Below are 20,149 nucleotides of genomic sequence, written 5' to 3' on the forward strand. Positions count from 1 at the left end.
CGTGGCTGGTAAATGTAACCCTGTAGCTGAGTGATTATCGCGCGCCATCATATGTCCAGTCCAGCTCGGGGTTGATTTTTCAGAAATGGCTGCCGACCAGTCCGATGATCATGACACCCGCAACCGCAAGACGGTGAGTACGGCTCTTAAACTTGAAGTAGTGATGCGTGGCGGCGGCCCTGCTGTCCTCTGTGTGGCAGACATTAGGACTATGCCTCTCACCCAGCAGGCATAGTGCTTGGGGGCGTGTTCATGAAAATGTTTTTTGGTGCAAATTTATGATTGTGCATTATTCTGTTGTTGCTAGTCTTCAAATAAATGCGAGTTTCCAGTCAGACGTGTGTGTTCATCCGACTGCCACATAGTAACCATAAATGAAAAAAAAATAAAAATGTCGCGTATACATACTAAAGCTGTTGCTTTGTAATTTATGTAGAATTTTTGTTTAAAATCGCCCTTGCTCTTCTTTTTGTCTTTTCTCTATTTTGTACGTATTAATAACTGTGTTTGGTTTGTTAATGTTAATAAAGTTTTTTTAACATAAACAAATATTCGTAAATATTTATCATCTCATCAATATTTGGACAACAGAGTACTGAGTTTCGAGATGCTTGCGATAATCGTTCTCAAAATTGTATTTCTTGTCAATTTAGTTTAGTTAAGGGATATTTTATTGACAATCTAACATCAATATAAAAAGACAGAAAAAAATGGTGGTGGGGTGGCGCGAATCTTTTTTTTCTTGGTAGGGGCGGGCGTGAAATATTTGAGAAGCACTGCTAGTATATGCAGACATTATATTCATACAATCTTGCAGCCCAATTGAACCACAGCATTGTTGCAAGTTCGGTAGGAGAAACTTGAACGTCCCACTGCTGTTCCAGCAGCGGCTTCTCGGGGCATAGGCGGAAGTGACGTCAGAGCTGACGCGCCAATGTGGCGTTAATTTAGTTTTTTTTAATCAACCGAATTAAAATATTATATAAAATATATATTAAAATAGACCAGCCAGTGTTAAAAAACAAACACAGAGGCAAAGAAATATATTTGAAAAATACGTGCTTAAAGCATGACGTCATTAGAAAGCGCGCAGCTTCCGAAGGACTTCGACCACTGTATTACTAATAAAGCCAAGGTGATACATTTTAATATCTTACATAATATATATCCGGTTAATTCCTTAATTTCCAAATTTATTGATATTAGCAATATTTGCTCTTTCTGTGGGAATGAAACTGAAACAATATCTCATTTATTCTTTGACTGTATGATCACAAAGCAATTTTGGGCTGATTTAACGTTTCATTTCTTTAAACCATCTGAAACCCCCTGTGTTCTTAATCTGAAGGATATTGTTTGCGATTATAGTAACCCAAACGATAACAATTTTGCATACTTAATTAATTTAATCATTGTTGATGCAAATTTTTTTTTATCCACAAACAGAAATTCTCAAGATCCTCTCCCAGATTTATGCCTTTCCTGATAGAGTTGAAATCCATATTTAATTCGATTAAATTAATTAACAACAAGAAAAGCAACAAGATATTGACATTTTTGAGTGCCTTTTTCCTTTCAAAGCCTTAATTACATATCCAGAGACATTGTTCCTGTTTTACTGTGTATTTTTATTTTATAATATAATTTTTTTTCTACATTCATTATCCTTTGTTGTGAATTCTATTTAAGGATGAAAAATGTATATGTTCGTTCAATACCTGAACTGATCTTGTGATACTGTAGTACTGTCTATTCAAAGTGTTCAATAAAGTTAAAAAAAAAAAAAAAGGACTTCGACCACATGCACCGACCCGTCCACGCCGAAATAAAAACAAACACCGCTAAATTCTTCTGATTTAGTGTGGAACTGACTGTAATTTTCTCACAGGATTTCCAGTGCTGCTCTAAAGGACTACGACATAATTCATTAAGTCTTTGTGTCCCGATAACCTCATCTTCGCGCGTTGATGCTTTTCGGTGTAGTTAGCTTAGCTTGTTAGCTAGCTAGCCGCTAACGACTCATCGACAAGCAGAGATCAAGTGCAGATTTTTTGGAATTATCATTTGAAAATGTGTGCAAGAACGACACCCAAGTACAAAGAGAAACTTTGTGGAATAAAAGAAGAGAACGAGCAACATCTTCAACTGCTGGACGAAGTTTGCAACCAGCCTCGTGTTGTGCCACTCAAAGCAGGTTTGTACACGTCTTACTCTCATTTGCTTTGTAAAGAACGACTTTCTATCGTTAAAAATATGCATCACAACATTAAGTTGTTTGGGGAAATGCGTTCAAGGTTATTGCCGTTTTATTTTTAAATATTGCAAATAAAATCAGTGCAGAAAATAAATGCCAAAGAATAACCAATAGTGGGGGGTAAACTCCATGTTTTTTTTAAATAAAATTTGAACTGATTATTTTACATTTTCAATTTTCTCGTTTTTATATCTTGTTCAAGCAATTCCTTACGGAAGGAATTCTGCCTAACTCTACAAAATGTGCACACTGCGGCGAAAACATCAATGGCGGTTGATCAATTTTAGTGGATAAAACACAAAATATTAAGTTTTTTTTTTTTTTTTTAAATCAAGTACGTATTGGTCTTATTTGTTTATGAACTTTGTACTGTCTTGGTCGGGTGAGAGTCAAAGAACCTCGGGTGGCCCTGCACAGTTTTGTACACATGTGCGTAGTTTCACCTCATCCAAACATTTAAAATACATTGAATGCATCCATCCAAGGTTGCACGGATCTCATCGGTGAACAAGCGCATGCTGCAAGGAATGCATCTGCATCTTTGGCTTACTATGGGCTGAAAAATGGAGAACGTCACAACCCCCTTTTCTACCTACAAGTACAGGAATATTTAGTTCCTGGTAATAAAGTTCCTGTGGCCCAGGTGGTTTGCATCTCCACCGCAACTCATAGTTCCTGGTAATTTTTGCAAATGAAAATGATGACGGAACAATGGGAGTTGTTGTTACTTTGTTACTCATTACTGACACCCTATGGCTGTTAAGCGTCATTGCAGTTACAAAATAATTCAGTGAAGTCTAATAATATTATGGTGTATCTTAGTCTATTTTTAATACATATTGGATAACTTTAAAATATACGTTATTCAAATATGTCAAAGTGAAAGTGTTGTTGCTTAATTTATGTGTAGGGATTTTGACTCTTCAAACGTTAATTTTGTTTTAAAATTTATTTAGAAACAGAAATTTTATAAAAAAGTAAAAAGGGGAATGTTGGAACGTACTAGCAGGCTAAATGTCATTTTGGGCAAAAAAAAAACCAAACAAAAAAAACCCAAACGTAAATCATGCAATAAATAGCGACTCTGATGCCAGGGCCCCTTTAATTCTTTTAGGGATCCAGATTATAATGAAAGCAAAAAGTACCCACGATGAAACTATCCATAAATGCAAAATGAAATACTTGGAAACATATTTCGCTTGAAGGATTTCTATTCTATCAATGACATTATGTTGTGATGGCCCCCAGTGGCCCCATCAATATGTTTGGGTCCCACAACAGGTGTTCCATCAGACGCACACAATAGCCTGTGTGTGCTAACTTCAGCTAGCTTCCAGAAACGTCTGTGACTATGTCAGGAATGAAATCGGGCCTCAGCCGCAACGTGCTTCCTTTTTAAATGCTCGTTTATCACTGTTGTGCTGCTAGGAAAGGCAGGTTTACATCGTTGGCCGTAATTTTGTGAAATGCCCCCATGGTCCGGTCCAATTTGGGGTCACACGCATTGCATGCATCACAACATTAATGCGGCAGGCACAAGTCAAGGTAGCACGGTAGAAACAAAAGAAGACAAAGTCGATGCACGAGGTTTGACTTGACGAAACCAAATGTATGTTTGTCTTTTTGTGTACTGCAGACGTCAGTGAATACGATCTCCGTTCTGTGAAAGAGGAGCCAGACTTGACTCACATCAAAAAGGAGGAGGAGGAGATCAACAAGTCACCAGTTAACGTTCTCCCTATAAAGACTGAAGATGAAAACAAGGATGAGAGTGAGGACAACAGAGGGGCGGAGCCTCCAAGCAGCAGCTCAAGTCATCACGTGACAACAGAAGGTGATGAAGACCAATGGGGGCCATCACAAGCACAAAATGAGGACACATCATCAGACGCTCATGACGATGATGATGATGATGATGATGATGATGATGATGATGGGCAAGCTCAAGGTGAAAGGGCATGTCACACTGACTCATTCACTTCAAAGCTGTCTTTAAAAGGGCACAGAAAAACACACAGTGGTGAAAAACAGTTTTCTTGCTCGGTTTGTGGCAAAAGCTTCATGCATAAGTCAACGTTTACAATCCACACAAGAACACACACTGGAGAAAAACCTTTTTCCTGCTCAGTTTGTGGAAAATGCTTCTCTGAAAGGGGAAATTTAACAGAACACACAAGAACACACACTGGAGAAAAACCCTTTTCCTGCTCAGTTTGTGGCAAAAGCTTCTCTGGAAAGTCTAATTTAAGAAAACACGCAACAACACATAGTGGAGAAAACCCTTTTTCTTGCTCAGTTTGTGGTAAAAGATTTTCTCTAAAGTCCAGATTCACAGAACATACAAGAACACACACTGCAGAACCTCCTTCTTGCTTAGTTTGTGGTAAAAGCTTCTCCCAAAAGGCTCATTTAACAAGCCACACAAGAACACACAGTGGGGAAAAATCTTTTTCCTGCTCAGTTTGTGGCAGAAGCTTCTCTCATAAGTCAACTTTAACAAGGCACACAAGAACTCACAGTGGAGAAAAACCTTTTTCCTGCTCATTTTGTGGAAAATGCTTCTCTCAAAAGTCTTATTTAAGAAATCACACAAGAACACACAGTGGAGAAAAACCTTTTTCCTGCTCAGTTTGTGGAAAATGCTTCTCTGAAAAGTCACATTTACAAAGCCACACAAGAACACACAATGGAGACAAGCCATTCAGTTGCAGCGTTTGTGCTAAAAAATTCGCCACTAAACAGCATGCTGCGAGACACGATTGTGATGGTGAGAATATAGGGCTGGGCGATATGACCTAAAATCAATATTGCGATAAATTGAGCAATTTTTCCTCGGTAATGATCAATGCACGATAAATTCCCCCTGAGGACCAAAATCAAAATAAATGCAGGAAATGCATATTAACAGTTTTTTTTATTGACCAACTGGTACACATCACTTTCAATGAAAAATAATAGTACAAAAACCATTTGTATAAACATTCCAAATATCTTGCTTTGCATGATTTGAACAATGTCACAAAGAACAGGAGAAAAAGGGTACCTCTCACAAAATCTTTTTCTGCAAATAGATTGTGCCGAGATGCTGTAATGCCATTTGCAAAGGCCTAGATTTATGTAAAGGTATGTTGAAAACAATATAAATAATGCCATGTGCAAAGGAGCTAGTCGCCCGTAAACAAAATGCAAAATAAAATGAAAAAAAATGTCAATGGATTGCCAATGCCAAATAAACAAGTGTGCTTCATCAGGAAAATGCCGTCTCGAGTACTCCGGTGCGCAGTCGCCACTTGTCGTCTACGTCATGCACAGTCAGGCTCAAACAGGGATCCATGTTGCGACTCGACCACAAGTCGGATGTGGATGCAAAATGCTTGACATGTCTCCGCTCCCGTCCCGATGTTGTCCATATTGGGATGTGCTGCTTGCGGCAAATATTTTTGACCTGTTGTCGGCTACTTTCATGAGGCGTTTAAATCCTATGCGCTCCACTATAACGAGAGGAGCTATAGCTTTAGCTATGTGCTAAGCTATCGCGTCCACCTCTGAGACGTTCTCTCGTATGGTGTCGCCTCCGTTATGGGCTGTTTTCACTTGTCCAACCTTGCTTCTCACTTTGAACTTTTAGCACAAGCTCCAAGTCAACAGCATGGTTGTGTTGTGGGTGGTGAAAAAGAAAAGGTTGGACGCGCTGTTTCAGGTGTTTACGACGCACTTTGTAGTTCGTGTTCTTTTGCTTCAAACATCGTCTTTATGGAACCCAAAACATTTCCAAACGACAGATGTCGAATTTCTTTTCGGGACAAGCACAACAGGAACAACTTCAACTAACGTTACTTCGGCTTCAGCCGTGTCAGCCGCTTCGGGATTTGAATCGCCAGCAACGACCGCGTCGTCAGTTTTCTTTCTAGTTCAGCTGGGTGGAGTCACATGACTAAAAAGACTTTTCTTTTTTTTTTTTAAACACTGAATTTTCCGACATGGGCAAAATTATTGTATTAAATTTCGGTAACAGTAAAGTTTCGGTTTATCGTCCAGCCCTACGAGAATAGCAGCGATCCTTGAAGCTTAAAAAAAAGGACAAAAAAAACTGAAGGAACCGACTCTTTGTGGTAAGATGCAAATGTGATTTTGAATAAAATATGATAAATTTAATTTTGCAAAGCTTTTTTATTGACATTAAGCCAATGTGATCAGTGCCAGAATAACCTATATGTCTGAGTGATGATTATTTTTTTGGTGATTTTACATCAAGATGTAAATAAAATTATTTGCCTTTGCCTGGAATAACATTTTTTAACATTATGCTTTTCAGTTGTCTTTTTAATCGCACCTAATGGAAAAGGTGTGAGAAGAAACGGTGCTCATGAAATCGGTGCCTTCCACAATCATCAATAAAATCACTTGTTCCACTTGCTCAACTGGCCTTCATTACGCTGTGAAAAGGTGAAAAACAGAACTAGAAGTTGAACTATAAAAAGAACAAGACAGAGAAACGCAAGTGGTCTCCGTTTCTCTCAAAGGTTTTGGAATGTCAGGAGTTGGCAACTTGATGGCGACTGGAGTCAGCGTTTATTTGTCACCATGGACGAGATGATTCGCATCACGCACTTTGTTGCTGCTGCTGTCTGAATTGGACCCTGGAGGTCACCTGCCAGCTTCCCCGAATTTCACCGGCGGATCTTCAGCTATCCCACGTCTGACCCCAGATTGTTGGGGAATTTTCAGCAGTTAGGGAAGATCAATGAGATAGTCTGGAAAATAAATTGTCCTTTGGGTCAGTCTGCAGAGTGATCTCAGTGGGAGAAGTGCTGGGAAGATACTGATGCACACAGGAAGATGAAAATTTATTTGACAGGAACTTTGTAATCTTAAAACAAAAAGATATTTTTTCTGCGTTGAGCCTACTTATCAGTCAAGTTCGTGTTGTTTTGGCTTCACAAAGAATCCTCGAGTACAAGAAGCGAAAGGCACTTTCTTCAAAAGCAGGTGGCCACAATAAATAACAAAAACCTTAATGCAAAATAATTTTCCAGAACATTAAGATTGAAAAAAATAGTGACACAAATATTTAAAAAGTAACGACAGTAACGATTAAACATTGAATATGAAATTATTACTAAAATAGTTCAATGAATCTAGAAATAAATAATCACCGTAGTTTAATGAATACTGAAATGAATAATGACATATTTAAGTTATTTAAGTTATAAACACTGAAATCATTCTTTAACACTAACATTTAGAGAATAAAACAGTGATTTTAAAAGACGCAACCACGTCGCTGGCGAAAAACCCTGAAAAAAGGCAAAGGTGCAAACATGTCATAAAGTTTCACTTTATCATCCCAACTGTTAATAATAGGGAAATACATTTGGAATACTATCCAACCAACAACATGGTGTCAGATGTGAAAACAAAACCAGCAACAAAAGTAAAATTCAATACATCTGTCAAGTTCATATTTGGGAACTAAAATGTTTGGTCATATGCATACGGTTTAAATCGTACGTTTTTTTTCTATGTTGAGAAGAAGATAACAATGATTTGCATCGCAAATGGCGACATCTGTCGGTGAGTTGGTGACAGTGCTCGACACAGCCAGCAGCCAATCATATCACAGCGGGGTGTGTTGTTCTTCCGCTTTCGTGCTGAACAAACTGCGGTTTTCACGAAGGAGATCCATTCAGTCATTTTCTCGATGGAAAAGAAACGACGCCATCTTTCATTTGTCTCGTCGAACAAAGAGAAGCTCACGAGTTATCGCCAAGCAAAGACCAAGTGCGGATTTGTTGAGATTGACGTTTGAAAATGTGTGCTAGAACGACACCCAAGTACAAAGAGGAACTTTGTGGAATAAAAGAAGAGAACGAGCAACATCTTCAACTGCTGGGCGAAGTTTGCAAGCAGCCTCGTGTTGTGCTACACAAAGCAGGTTTGTCTACGTTTTACTCTCATTTGCTTTGTAAAGAACGACTTTCTATCGTAAGCAACATGCATCACAATATCAATTTGTTTGTGGAAATCGTTCAAGGTCATTGCCGTTTTATTTTTAAATATTGCCTTTTACTTGCCGGTTTGCTGAACATTTGTTGATGCCAAATGAAATCAGTGCAGAAAATAAATGCCAAAGAAAAAACAATAGTGGGGGGTAAACTGTGTTTTTCCCCCCAGTTTAAAATTCGAACTGATTATTTAACATTTTACATTTTCTAGTTTTTATATCTCGTTAAAGCAATTCCTTATTGAAGGAATTCTACCTGACTCTAAAAAAATGTATACACTGTGGCGAAATTATTAATGGTGGTTGATCAATTCTAGTGGATAAAACACTAATAAGAAAAAAAAAATTACGGATTGGTATTATTTATTTTTTCACTTTGTCGTGGCTTGGTCGGGTGAGAGTCAATGAACCTCGGGTGGCCTTGCACAGTTGTGTGAATATGTGCGTACTTCACCTCATCCAAACATTTAAAATACATTTAATGCATCGCGCATACGAACTCGGGCATGCTAGCACTGACACTCTTCTGCCCTGACCATGTGTAGAACTGAAAATATGGTGTAGACAGTGAGCTAAACAATTTTCCAAAAAAAACACAAAGCGTAAAGAGGTCTTCCTTCATGTTTTTCTGGAAGTCCTTTTTGTGAAACTGCAAACAAATACAGAGAATGACAAGGAAAACAAGTGGATATATATATATATATATATATATATATGTATATATATATATATATATATATATATATACAAAACATGTATCTCTCATGCCATTCATATCCCCATAAGAAATAAAAACAACAAACAGTACTGATGCATTCTGGGAGCCTCAGCCAATCAGATGGCTGGTTAGAGAGATGTGAGTGGTGTGCTTTGGGCCATGTGTTTTTATTTATTTTTTTGCAGTCTGTTGTTTAAACCTGTGATGTATCTTGCTTGCAATAACATTAATGATAAGACAGACTAAGACACTGTGGACAGCTGCCATTTTGTCCAGCTTTCTCCTGCACCATCTCCAAACACCGTATTCACCAAATATATATGTCACAGTCAATTTGAAGCAAAGATGTCTCAGATTTTGGCCGGCAGGGTGTGCTAACATGCACTCTGAAATACCTCAAGGGGAACATGCCCGATGGTCGAGCGAGTTGCTCAGTCCATATAATAGGCGAGTCGCATTACAAGAAGCCTAGTTTGTTTTGGGGAAGATTTAGGACAGGGGTCTTCAATCCTGTTCCTCGAGGGCCAGTGTCCTGTCCATTTTCCACCTCTCCCTGGTGCAACACACCTGAACGATCATTTTCTAGCTTCTGCAGACCTTGTTGATTATCGGATCATTTGAATCAGCTGTGTTGCAGCAGGGGGAGATGGAAAACCTGCAGGGACACCGGCCCTCGAGGAACAGGATTGAGGAACTCTGATTTAGGACTTTAAAGTGCGCCTTATGGTCATGAAAACACGGTACCCACTATCTCTTAATGCAAAATGAAATACTTGTAAACATATTTCACTTGAACGATTCCTATTTTATCAATGACATTATGTTGCGATGGCCCCCAGTGGTCCCCATCAATAAGTTAGGGTCCCACAACAGGTGTTCCATCAGACGCACACGATAGCCTGTGTGTGCTAACTTCAGCTCCCTTCCAGAAACGTCTGTGACTATGTCAGGAATGAAATCGGGCATCAGCCACCAAGTGGTTCCTTTTTAATTGCTCGTTTATCACTGTTGTTGTGCTGCGAAAGGGAGGTTTACATCGTAGGACGTAATTTTGTGAAATGCCCCCATGGTCTGGTCCAAATCGGGGTCGCACGCATTGCTCCGTGTGCGGCAGGCACAATTCAAGGTAGCACTGTCGAAACAATATAAGACAAAGTCGCCGCATGAGGTTTGACTTGACCAGACCAAATGTGTGTTTGTCTTTTTGTGTCTTGCAGACGTCAGTGAAAACGATCTCCGTTCTGTGAAAGAGGAGCCAGACTTGACTCGCATCAAAAACAAGGAGGAGGAGGAGATCAACAAGTCACCGGTGAACGATGTCCCTATAAAGACTGAAGATGAAAACAAGGGTGAGGGTGAGGACAACAAAGGGGCGGAGCCTACAAGCATCAGTTCAAGTCATCACATGACAACAGAAGGTGATGCTAATCACTGGGGGCCAACACAAGCACATAGTGAGGAGACATCATCACGCTGTTTTCATGATGATGATGACGATTCTGATGATGATGTTGACCATGACCATGACAATGTTGATGGGCAAGCCAAAGGTGAAAGGGCATGTCACACTGACTGTTGGGTATGTCCTCACTGTGGGAAATCATTAACTTCAAAGTCGTCTTTAAAACGGCACACAAGAACACACAGTGGAGAAAAACCCTTTTCCTGTTCAGTTTGTGGCAAAACCTTCTCTCGGAAGTCTAATTTAACGATCCACACAAGAACACATAGTGGAGAAAAACCTTTTTCATGCTCAGTTTGTGGCAAGAATTTCTCTCTCAAGTCAAGTTCAATGAAACACATAAGAACACACACTGGAGAAAAACATTTTTCCTGCTCAGTTTGTGGCAAGAGTTTCTCTCGAATGTCAAGTTTAAGAATGCACACAAGAACACACAGTGGAGAAAAACCTTTTTCCTGCTCAGTTTGTGGCAAGAGTTTCTCTCGAAAGTCAAGTTTAACAGAGCATATTAGAACACACAGTGGAGGAAACCCATTTTCCTGCTCAGTTTGTAGCAAAAGTTTCTCTCAAAAGTCTCATTTAACGAGCCACACAAGAACACACAGTGGGGAAAAACCCTTTTCTTGCTCAATTTGTGGTAAAAGCTTCTCTCGAAAGTCTAATTTAACAATCCACACAAGAACACACAGTGGAGAAAAACCTTTTTCTTGCTCAGTTTGTGGTAAAAGTTTTTCTCTTAAGTCACGATTAACAAAACATACAAGAACACACAGTGGAGAAAAACCCTTTTCCTGCTCAGTTTGTAGCAAAAGTTTCTCTCAAAAGTCTAATTTAACAAGCCACGCAAGAACACACAGTGGAGAAAAACCTTTTTCCTGCTCAGTTTGTGGCAAAAGCTCAGTGAAATACCATTTCACAATGCACACAAGAACGCACAGTGGAGAAAAACCTTTTTCCTGCTCAGTTTGCGGTAAAAGTTTCTCTCGAAAGTCAAGTTTAACAGAACATATAAGAACACACAGTGGAGAAAACCCCTTTTCCTGCTCACTTTGTGGCAAAAGCTTCTCTGATAAGTCAACTTTAACAAAACATAGAAGAACACACAGTGTGGGAAAACCTTTTTCCTGCTCAGTTTGTGGGAGACGCTTCTCTGGAAAGTCAAATTTACGAATCCACACAAGAACACACAATGGAGACAAGCCATTTAGTTGCAGCGTTTGTGCTAAAAAATTCTTCACTAAACAGAGTGCTGAGAGACACGATTGTTCTGGTGAGAGTTGCAGCGATCCTTCAAGCTTAAAAAAAGGACAAAAAAAACCCTGAAGAAACCCGACTCTTGTCGACAGATGTCAAATTTCTTTTCGGGACAAGCACAACAGGAACAACTAACGTTACTTCGTCTTCAGCCGTGTCAGTCGCTTCTGGATTTGAATCGTCAGCAACGACCGCATTGTCAGTTTTCTTTCTCGTTCAGCTGGGTGGAGTCACGTGACTACAGCCGCTCAAGCCGTCTTAAAGGGGCATGAACATAGCTGCAGACAGAAAGGACTTCTTTTTTTTTTTAAACACCGAATTTACCGACATGGGCTGCCAGGATGGCCAAGTGGTCTAAGGCGCCGCGTTCCGGTCCCAGTCTCCCCAGGAGGCCTGGGTTCGAACCTCGAATTTCCCCATTGTGGGACTAATAAAGGCAATATTATTATTATTAAAAATGATTGTATTAAATTTCGGTCACAGTAAATTTTCCGTTTATCGCCCAGCCCTATGAGAATAGCAGCGGTCCTTGAAGCTTAAAAAAGACAAAAAAACTGAAGGAACCGATTCTTTGTGGTAAGATGTAAATGTGATTTTGAATAAAATATGCAAAATTAAATTTTGCTAAGTTTTTATTGACATTAAGCCGATGTGATCATTGCCAGAATAACCAATGTGTCTGAGTGATGATGATTTTTGTGTGTGTGTGTTTATATCAAACATGTAAATAAAATTAATTGCCTTTGCCTGGAACATTTGTTAACGTTATGCTTTTCAGTTGTCTTTTTAATCGTACCTAATGGAAAAGGTGTGAGAAGAAACGGTGCTTATGAAATCGTTGCCTTCCACAATCATCAATAAAAACACTTGTTCCACTTGCTCAACTGGCCTTCATTACGCTGTGTGAAAAGGTGAAAAACTGAACAAGAAGTTCAACTATGAGAAGAACAAGAGAGAGAAATGCAAGTAGTCTCAGTTTCTCTCAAAGGTTTTGGAATGTCAAGAGTTGGCAACCTGATGGCGACTGGAGTCAGCGCTGGTTGTCACCCCGAAGGAGATGATCCGCATCACGCAGTTCGTTGCTGCTGCTGTCTTAATTGGACTCTGGAGGTCACCCGCCAGCGTCCCTGAATTTCACCAGCGGATATTCAGCTATCCCAAGTCTGACCCCAGATTGTTGTGGAATTTTCAGCAGTAAGGGAAGATCAATGAGATAGTCTGGAAAATAAATTGTCTTTTGGGTCAGTCTGCAGAGTGATCTCAGTGAGAGAAGTGCGTGGGAAGATACTGACGCACACAGGAAGATGAAGATTTATTTGACAGGAACTGTGGAATCTTAAAACAAAAAGATACTTTTTCTGCGTTGAGCCTACTTATCAGTCAAGGTCGTGTTGTTTTGGCTTCACAAAGAATCCTCGAGTACAAGATGCGAAAGGCACTTTCTTCAAAAGCAGGTGGCCACAATAAATAACAAAAACCTTACTTGCTAAATAATTTTCCATAACATTAAGATTGAACAAAATAGTGACACAAATATTTAACAAGTAAACACAACTCACACAAATAACATACGATTGTCAGTTAAGGCGAAACACATCAAACAATTGTATGTTAAGTCGAGACATTGACTTCTCATTTTCTATGTAGCCCGACCGGCAAGTCATTCCTCTTCATTTGAGCAACCTTCAAAAGAACATCTCCTTCCTGCAGGTTCGGCTTCTTGGTCCTCCCTATACAACGAAACTGAATTCCACTCATATACTCCTTTTCCCAGCGATCCCAGAACATGTTAGCGAGGATCTGGACTCGCTGCCATCGACTCCTCAAGAGATCGCGTCATTGAATTGGCCAGGTGGTACATGCGGTGTGCCAACCTTCTGGGTCAGCAGCATAGCAGGAGTGAGTATTACAGGCTGATCTGGATCCGTGGAGACAGAAGTGAGGGGCCTTGCATTGATAATTGCAGTAACCATGAAAGTCACCAAAACTTCGTGTGTGAGCCTAGCATGGCCATGCTGAAGGAGCATGGCATGCAGGATACGGCGTACAACACCAACCATGTTCCACCCATGCGAGAGCCATGCGGGGGATTAAACTTCCATTTGCACTCCTGTTCTGCATGATAGTTATCGATTTGTGTGTTGTGGCAACCGCTTTTGTCGGTCTGCAGCTCTCTGCTGGCAGTCACAAAGTTCGTGCCATAGTCCGATCGGAACCGCTTCACAGAGCTTCTAATGGCGAAAAAAAACGCCTGAGCGAATTTATGAAGCATGACGTATCCATATACTCGATCACCTCAATGTGGACCGCCCGCGTACACATGCAGGTAAAAATGACTGCCCATCTTTTGGCATTGACTTGACCACCTCTAGTTTTTCGCAACATCACCAACCCGGGGCCAAACACGTCCAGGCCGACATATGTAAAGGGTGGATCTGTACATAGTCGGTCGGTAGTCAAGTCAGCCATGATCTGTTCTTCCTGTTTCCCTCGCCGCTCGCAGCAGGTCACACAGTTGAAGATGAAGCTACTGATCGCTCTCTTTCCCCCAACGATCCAGAATCCGGCTGCCCTGATGGCTCCTTCCGTGAAATGTCTGCCCTGGTGACAAACTCTCTCGTGGAAGCGTCAGATCAGCAGCTGAGTAACGTGACGTCTGCTAGGAATGCTAGGAATGGTGCAACTCATCGGATGTGATCTGGGCTCTCGCTAGCTGACCTCCAACCCTGAGGATTTGATCAGGATCAATGAAAGGACAGAGCTTGCTGAGTGGGCTTGCCTTAGGGATTGGTCGCCCCTTTTGTAGACATTTGATATCCTCTGCATATATTTCACCCTGTATGGTACGAATGATTGTGGCTTTGGCCTGTTTGACCTCCTCTTTGTTGATGTGTTCACAGCACATGTGAAAGCCGTGACAATTGTTGTCCTTGGACCCCTTGGTAAAGGACTTCGCGATGTGTCCAAGTCGTGCAACAGCCTTTAGGAGGCGATTCCAAGCAGAGAACCGTTCGAAGCGTGTACTTCCAAGTTTGCTGTGTAACAAATTGGTGACACAAGTGGTGGCTTCTGTCCGTAGATCTACATCTGACCCAGGATTAACAAGACTAAAAGTCTTTTCTGGGGATCGATTCTTTGTTCTGGTCGTGAGGAAAGCAGGTTCCGTTAGCCATGTAGAAAAGTCCAGCTGCTCTGCCGGCAATGAAAGAATGGCATGATCAGCTGGGTTGTCGGTGGTGTGCACATAGCACCACTGATTTGCCTTAGTGGAACGTCTGATGCGCTGCACACGATTGTGGACATAAACGTAGAAGCGACTTGCCTCATTGTAGATGTAGCCAAGCACCACCTTGTTATCGGTGAATAACTTGACATCATCCAAAGCCACGTCCAACTCCTCTTGGAGCAGATCTGCTATCTCCACAGCCAATACAGCGGCACAGAGCTCGAGTCGTGGAACTGTGATCTCAGGTGTGGGGGAAAGCTTTGCTTTCCCGAAGATGAACCCTACTTCGCTGTGACACTTGACATCTGTCACTTTCAGATAAGCGACTGCACCTATAGCTTTTGTGGAAGCGTCACAAAAAACACACTTTACTTTTCTCTGAGCTGCAGACAGAGGGAGTGACGTGTACATTCTTGGAATTTTCAGCTCTTGTAAGTCCTTCAATGCATCTTTCCATTTTTGCCACTCTTCTTGACTCTCTTTTGGGAGTGGTGCATCCCAGTCACTACCATTGCGTGTAATGTCTCTGAGTATAGATCGACCCTGAATGCTGACGGGTGCAGCAAATTCCAGAGGGTCGTATAAACTGTTCACAGTAGACAGTACGCCACGTTTTGGGAATGGTCTCTCACAGGTGTCCACTCGAAACTGGAATGTGTCCGTGGACAGGTCCCAGCCAAGGCCCAGGCTGCGTTGCATGGGTGTGAAATCCTGCCCAAGTTCAATCCCTTGCAGCTCCTTGGCAAGGTCTTTATTTGGAAACGCTCTCATGACATCCGGGCTGTTAGATGTGATTTTGTGCAATCGTAGAATGGATTGAGCTAGCATGTGTTGGGCTCTCTCCAACACGTCAACTGCTTCCATCACACTGGAGAATGACTTGAGTCCATCATCGACATAAAAGTGGCGTTCAACGAAGAGTCTCACATCGGCTCCATACTCCTCTTCTCCTTCCACGGCCGTCTTCTTTAGCCCATATATGGCAACGGCTGGTGACGGGCAATTTCCAAACACGTGGACTTTCATGCGGTACTCCACAATGTCCCCGTCGATTTGATGGTTGTGAAACCACAGGAAGCGCAAGTAATTACGATGCGTATCTTGAACTAAAAAGCTGTGGAACATTTGTTGTATATCAGCCATTATCGCTATAGGTTCCGATCTGAAGCGTACAAGCACACCAACCAAACTGTTGTTCAGATCTGGGCCCCTAAGCAGCACATCATTAAGGGATGTGTTGTTGTGCTGAGCACTCGAGTCGAAGACTACTCTGATTTGGCCTGGCTTCTGGGGATGGTAGATACCAAAGCTTGGCAGATACCAGCATTCTTCATCATATTTCAGAGGAGGGGCTACTTCTGCATGTCCATTACAGAACATCTGTTTCATGAATTCCACATAGTGGCCCTTCATTTCTGGTTTCTTCAAGGTACACCGAAGTGACAGAAGACGTTTGAGTGCTTGTTCCCTGTTGTTTGGTAAGCGCTGTCTTGGAACCCGGAACGGAAGTGGTGCCACCCAACTGTTTGATTCATCCTTAGAGAAATGTTCACTCATGATGCAAAGGAAGATTTCATCCTCAACTGATAGTGCCAGTTTATTGTCATCTACCGAATGGCAAAAAATCTGCTTGCCGAGCTTGTCTTGGGCTGAGCTTCTGTGAAGCTGTTGGGATGTTCAGCTGCGAACCTCTCTTTGGCACAGATGCTGTTCACGTAGGGTGTAAAGAAGCCGGCTCGACCATTCTCCAGGATACTGGTCCTGAAAGTGTTCACAATGGGTTTGTGGGCTCCCTTAAGGCACACATCTCCGATAATTACCCATCCCAAATCAAGGCGTTGGGCGTATGGTGCATTATGTGGCCCATTGCATTGACTGCGGACTTTGTGGACTTGAATGATATCCCGTCCCAGCAGCAGAAGGATTTCAGCTGAGGGATCAAGAGGGGGTATCTTGGAAGCAATTGATCTAAGATGGTGATGATGTATAGCAGCCTCGTGAGTTGGAATTTCCTCTCTGTTATTTGGTATCAGATTACACTCAATGAGTGTTGGTAGTGCTAGGGAAACTGCGCCATCCATAGACTCTATCATAAAATCTGTGGCTCTTCTTCCACTGGTCTCCGTTATGCCAGAGCATGTTTTCAGCGTGTAGGGCCAGACCATTCCTTGAACGCTAAACATGTCAAAGAAGGCGGTTTTGGCCAGTGAATTGTTACTCTGGTCGTCCAATACCACATGCATTCTCTTCTTCTGTTCAGGATGCCCTTTAGGATACACCATGACCAGACACATTTTGGAGCATGACTTCCCTCTTAAACCCTCCCCGCAGACCTCTGTGCAGCTGGAGGTCATTACAGGCGAGTTCTCCTGAACTTCCTCCCCGCACTCGCCCCCTGCTGAAGTGATGGGTTCTTTTGGCATCCAGGGAGGTGGACCCTCATGTAGGGCTGAGATGTGGCGGTCACGGTTGCACTCAGCGCAGCGAATGTCAATCTTACAATCCCTGGCTTTATGGCTTGTTGACATACAACATCTGAAGCAAATATAATGCTCTTTCAGGAAACTCTTCCTTTCTTCCAAACTCTTCATTCTGAAACCCCTACATTTCCTGAGAGAGTGTGGTTTCTTGTGAAGGGGACAGTTCTTCTCTGGGTCTATGCGAGAGTTGTCTTCATCTGAGGAGTTGGAGGCCTCAACCTCTGTTTTATTTGCTGAGACAGGAAGTTTAGCTTTCCACTGCTTAGGTGAAGGCTTCTCATCCTTGCAGGGTGCTGTGCTGAAACCTTGGAGGGAAAAACTTGGATCCATTCTCATGTCTGCTTGACTATTCACAAAGTCAACAAAAAAGGAAAAAGGGGGATAATGGACGAGGTGCTCTTTCTTTTATGCCGTCCCTCGACTAACCCATGTGTCTTGGAGATTATGCGGAAGCTTTTCCACAATCGAGTTTATGCCTCTGGCTGAGTCAAGGAAACTGAGACCTGGTAGGTAGCCTTCATTCTTTGCGGCTTCTATTTCAAGGAGAAGGTCTGCAAGCTCCTGAAGACGTTGGTTATCTTTGTTTGTGATTTTTGGTCAATCTTCCAGACGTTGAAACAACGAAGCCTCGATCACCTCTGGAGAGCCATAAGCTTTATCCAAACGTTGCCATAGCTTGTCGAGTCCCACTGTTGGATTGTTGACATAGACCGCTCTGATCCTCAGGGCATGTTGAAGGGACTCCCCGCCAAGCCACCTGGTGAGTAAATCTAGCTGCTCGCTAGGTTTGAGCTTCAAACCTTCTATGGCATTGTGGAAAGAAGATTTCCATGACAAATAGTTCTGTGGACGATTGTCAAACACTGTGAACCCTGCTGTGAGGAGGTCGCGACGAGCGAGGAAAGCGACGAGGTCAGAGACGTCTGTAGACCTGAGTGCATGCTTGTCACTGACCTTGTGTGGTGAACTCGCTGTGCTGATGTCCTGTGGTAAGTAGGGAGTGAAATCATCGTCGTTGGCATGAGGAGACATTTGGTGGAGCATGTCTTGAGGATGTTTGCAACTTTGTGTAGTAAGTGGCAATATGTGCCGCAACACGTGCTGATTGGCATCAAAGGCGTCGTCGCGTTGGGGTTGTAAAGTATTTCCTGTCTCTCTTTTATCATCACATTCATCCTTTATTCGATGGCTGAAGTGCATATTAATATAGTCATTTGTACGTTGCTTTGAATCCGCCGGTGATAAAGGGGAGCCAATAGCTGCATCAATCTCAGCGTTTTGGTTTTCTGCAGCAGCTTCGAGCACCTTTGCAGCAGCCAGTGCAGCTTCAGCTTCGCCTTCTTCTTTAAGAGCGTTCAGTGTTGCATCAATTCGCGTGCGTTGAACCATCATGTCGATTTGAAGCTTTGCATATTCAGCTTTTTTCCGTGCAGCTTCCGCCTTTGCTCGTGCTTCTGCTGCGATCTGGCTTGAGTTTGATTTGGAAGAGCGATGCGAGGATGACGCTCTGCTTGCATTTGACTTGGAATGACGTGAAGACGACACATTTGAAGCTCCACATTCTGACCTAACTTCCAAGTTAGATATTTCATGTCGGTCGGACATACTGCTGTAGTAGTGTATAGGACACCCACACTTGCGCTCTTGATATGGCAATCTTTTCACTCTTCTGCCCTGACCATGTGTAGAACTGAAAATATGGTGTAGACAGCGAGCTAAACAATTTTCCAATAAAAAACACAAAGAGGAGAGTCTTGCTTCGCGTTTTTATGGAAGTCCTTTTTGTGAAACTGCAACAAATACAGAGAATGACAAAGAAAACAAGTGGATAAGTAAACAGATCTGAATATATATATGTAAACACACAAAACATGTGCTAACCTTGACTGGTATTGGATGAAATTATATTTTAAGACACATTCAATCACAACAAAGGGAAACACAAATGCTGTCATCTTAAATGTAACAAAAAGGCTTGTAAATTAAGATTGTCCGCTGAACTAATAAACATGCTGCATAGAAATGTGCTAAGTTATATATGTACTCACAGATTGTGCCAGTGTGGTAAATTTCGTTGTTGATGTGCGGGTCTGGCTCGGCTCCCCTCCGGACAGGTCGCCGGGCAAGGTTGGCTTGGTGATGGAAAAAAACTTCTGACACACGCTGGTGGTTGGAAAAAGATTTTATTGATCTCAGCTGATGTCAGAAGATCCCAAAAGAAAAAAGGTGTCTCCCTCTCGCGCCTTCCCTTCTTATAGGGAAGGCAAACAAAAGACATGAATATCTAATTCTCGCTTGTTGCATATTCATGTTTATCCTGCTGCCTCTCACCTGACCCCTCAAACTGCCCCCCATGGCTGCGGGGCACAGACTCCCCGCAGGTGCGACTTCCCGGCGCCAGACCCCTCTTTTGTAAACACCCTCCTCGGGACGCAGATAACCCCTGTTCCGCTTCCTGACCCCCCGTAGATAAGGCTAAAGTCCCGTGCCTCTCAGGGCGGCAATCTACGCGTCAAAGGGGGGGTCAGGAAGCCCTGGGGGAGTTCAAAGCAACAGTTGTCATGGCCATAAAATAAGTTGTCTAGGTCAGACCTTGTGAAAATACACGACACCAGAAATGAGCAAAATCAAGGAGGATGCAGTATGAACGAAAATAAAGCCTTCTTCATTGGCGACCGAGTGTTCAAAATGGCGCCCGTGTCAAGAATGAATGCTTCGATAACTTTCACCACTAGATGTCGCTGACGTCAC

At 42.2% G+C, this 20,149-nt stretch overlaps 1 protein-coding gene across 1 annotated transcript; it reads left to right on the plus strand.

Moving 5' to 3' along the window:
* Positions 1-8,795: 8,795 nt before the first annotated feature.
* Positions 8,796-11,990, plus strand: LOC148342378 (uncharacterized). The gene is made up of 2 exons (XM_088288162.1): positions 8,796-8,799; positions 10,194-11,990. The coding sequence occupies exons 1-2, from the start codon at positions 8,796-8,798 to the stop codon at positions 11,759-11,761; spliced, it is 1,572 nt and encodes a 523-aa protein (XP_088144288.1). The 3' UTR covers positions 11,762-11,990.
* Positions 11,991-20,149: the final 8,159 nt, after the last annotated feature.

The sequence above is a fragment of the Idiotropiscis lumnitzeri genome, chromosome 2 (genome assembly GCF_059441095.1).
Source record: "Idiotropiscis lumnitzeri isolate Australia: NSW breed Sydney's pygmy pipehorse chromosome 2, RoL_Ilum_1.0, whole genome shotgun sequence".
Classification (NCBI taxonomy): domain Eukaryota; kingdom Metazoa; phylum Chordata; class Actinopteri; order Syngnathiformes; family Syngnathidae; genus Idiotropiscis; species Idiotropiscis lumnitzeri.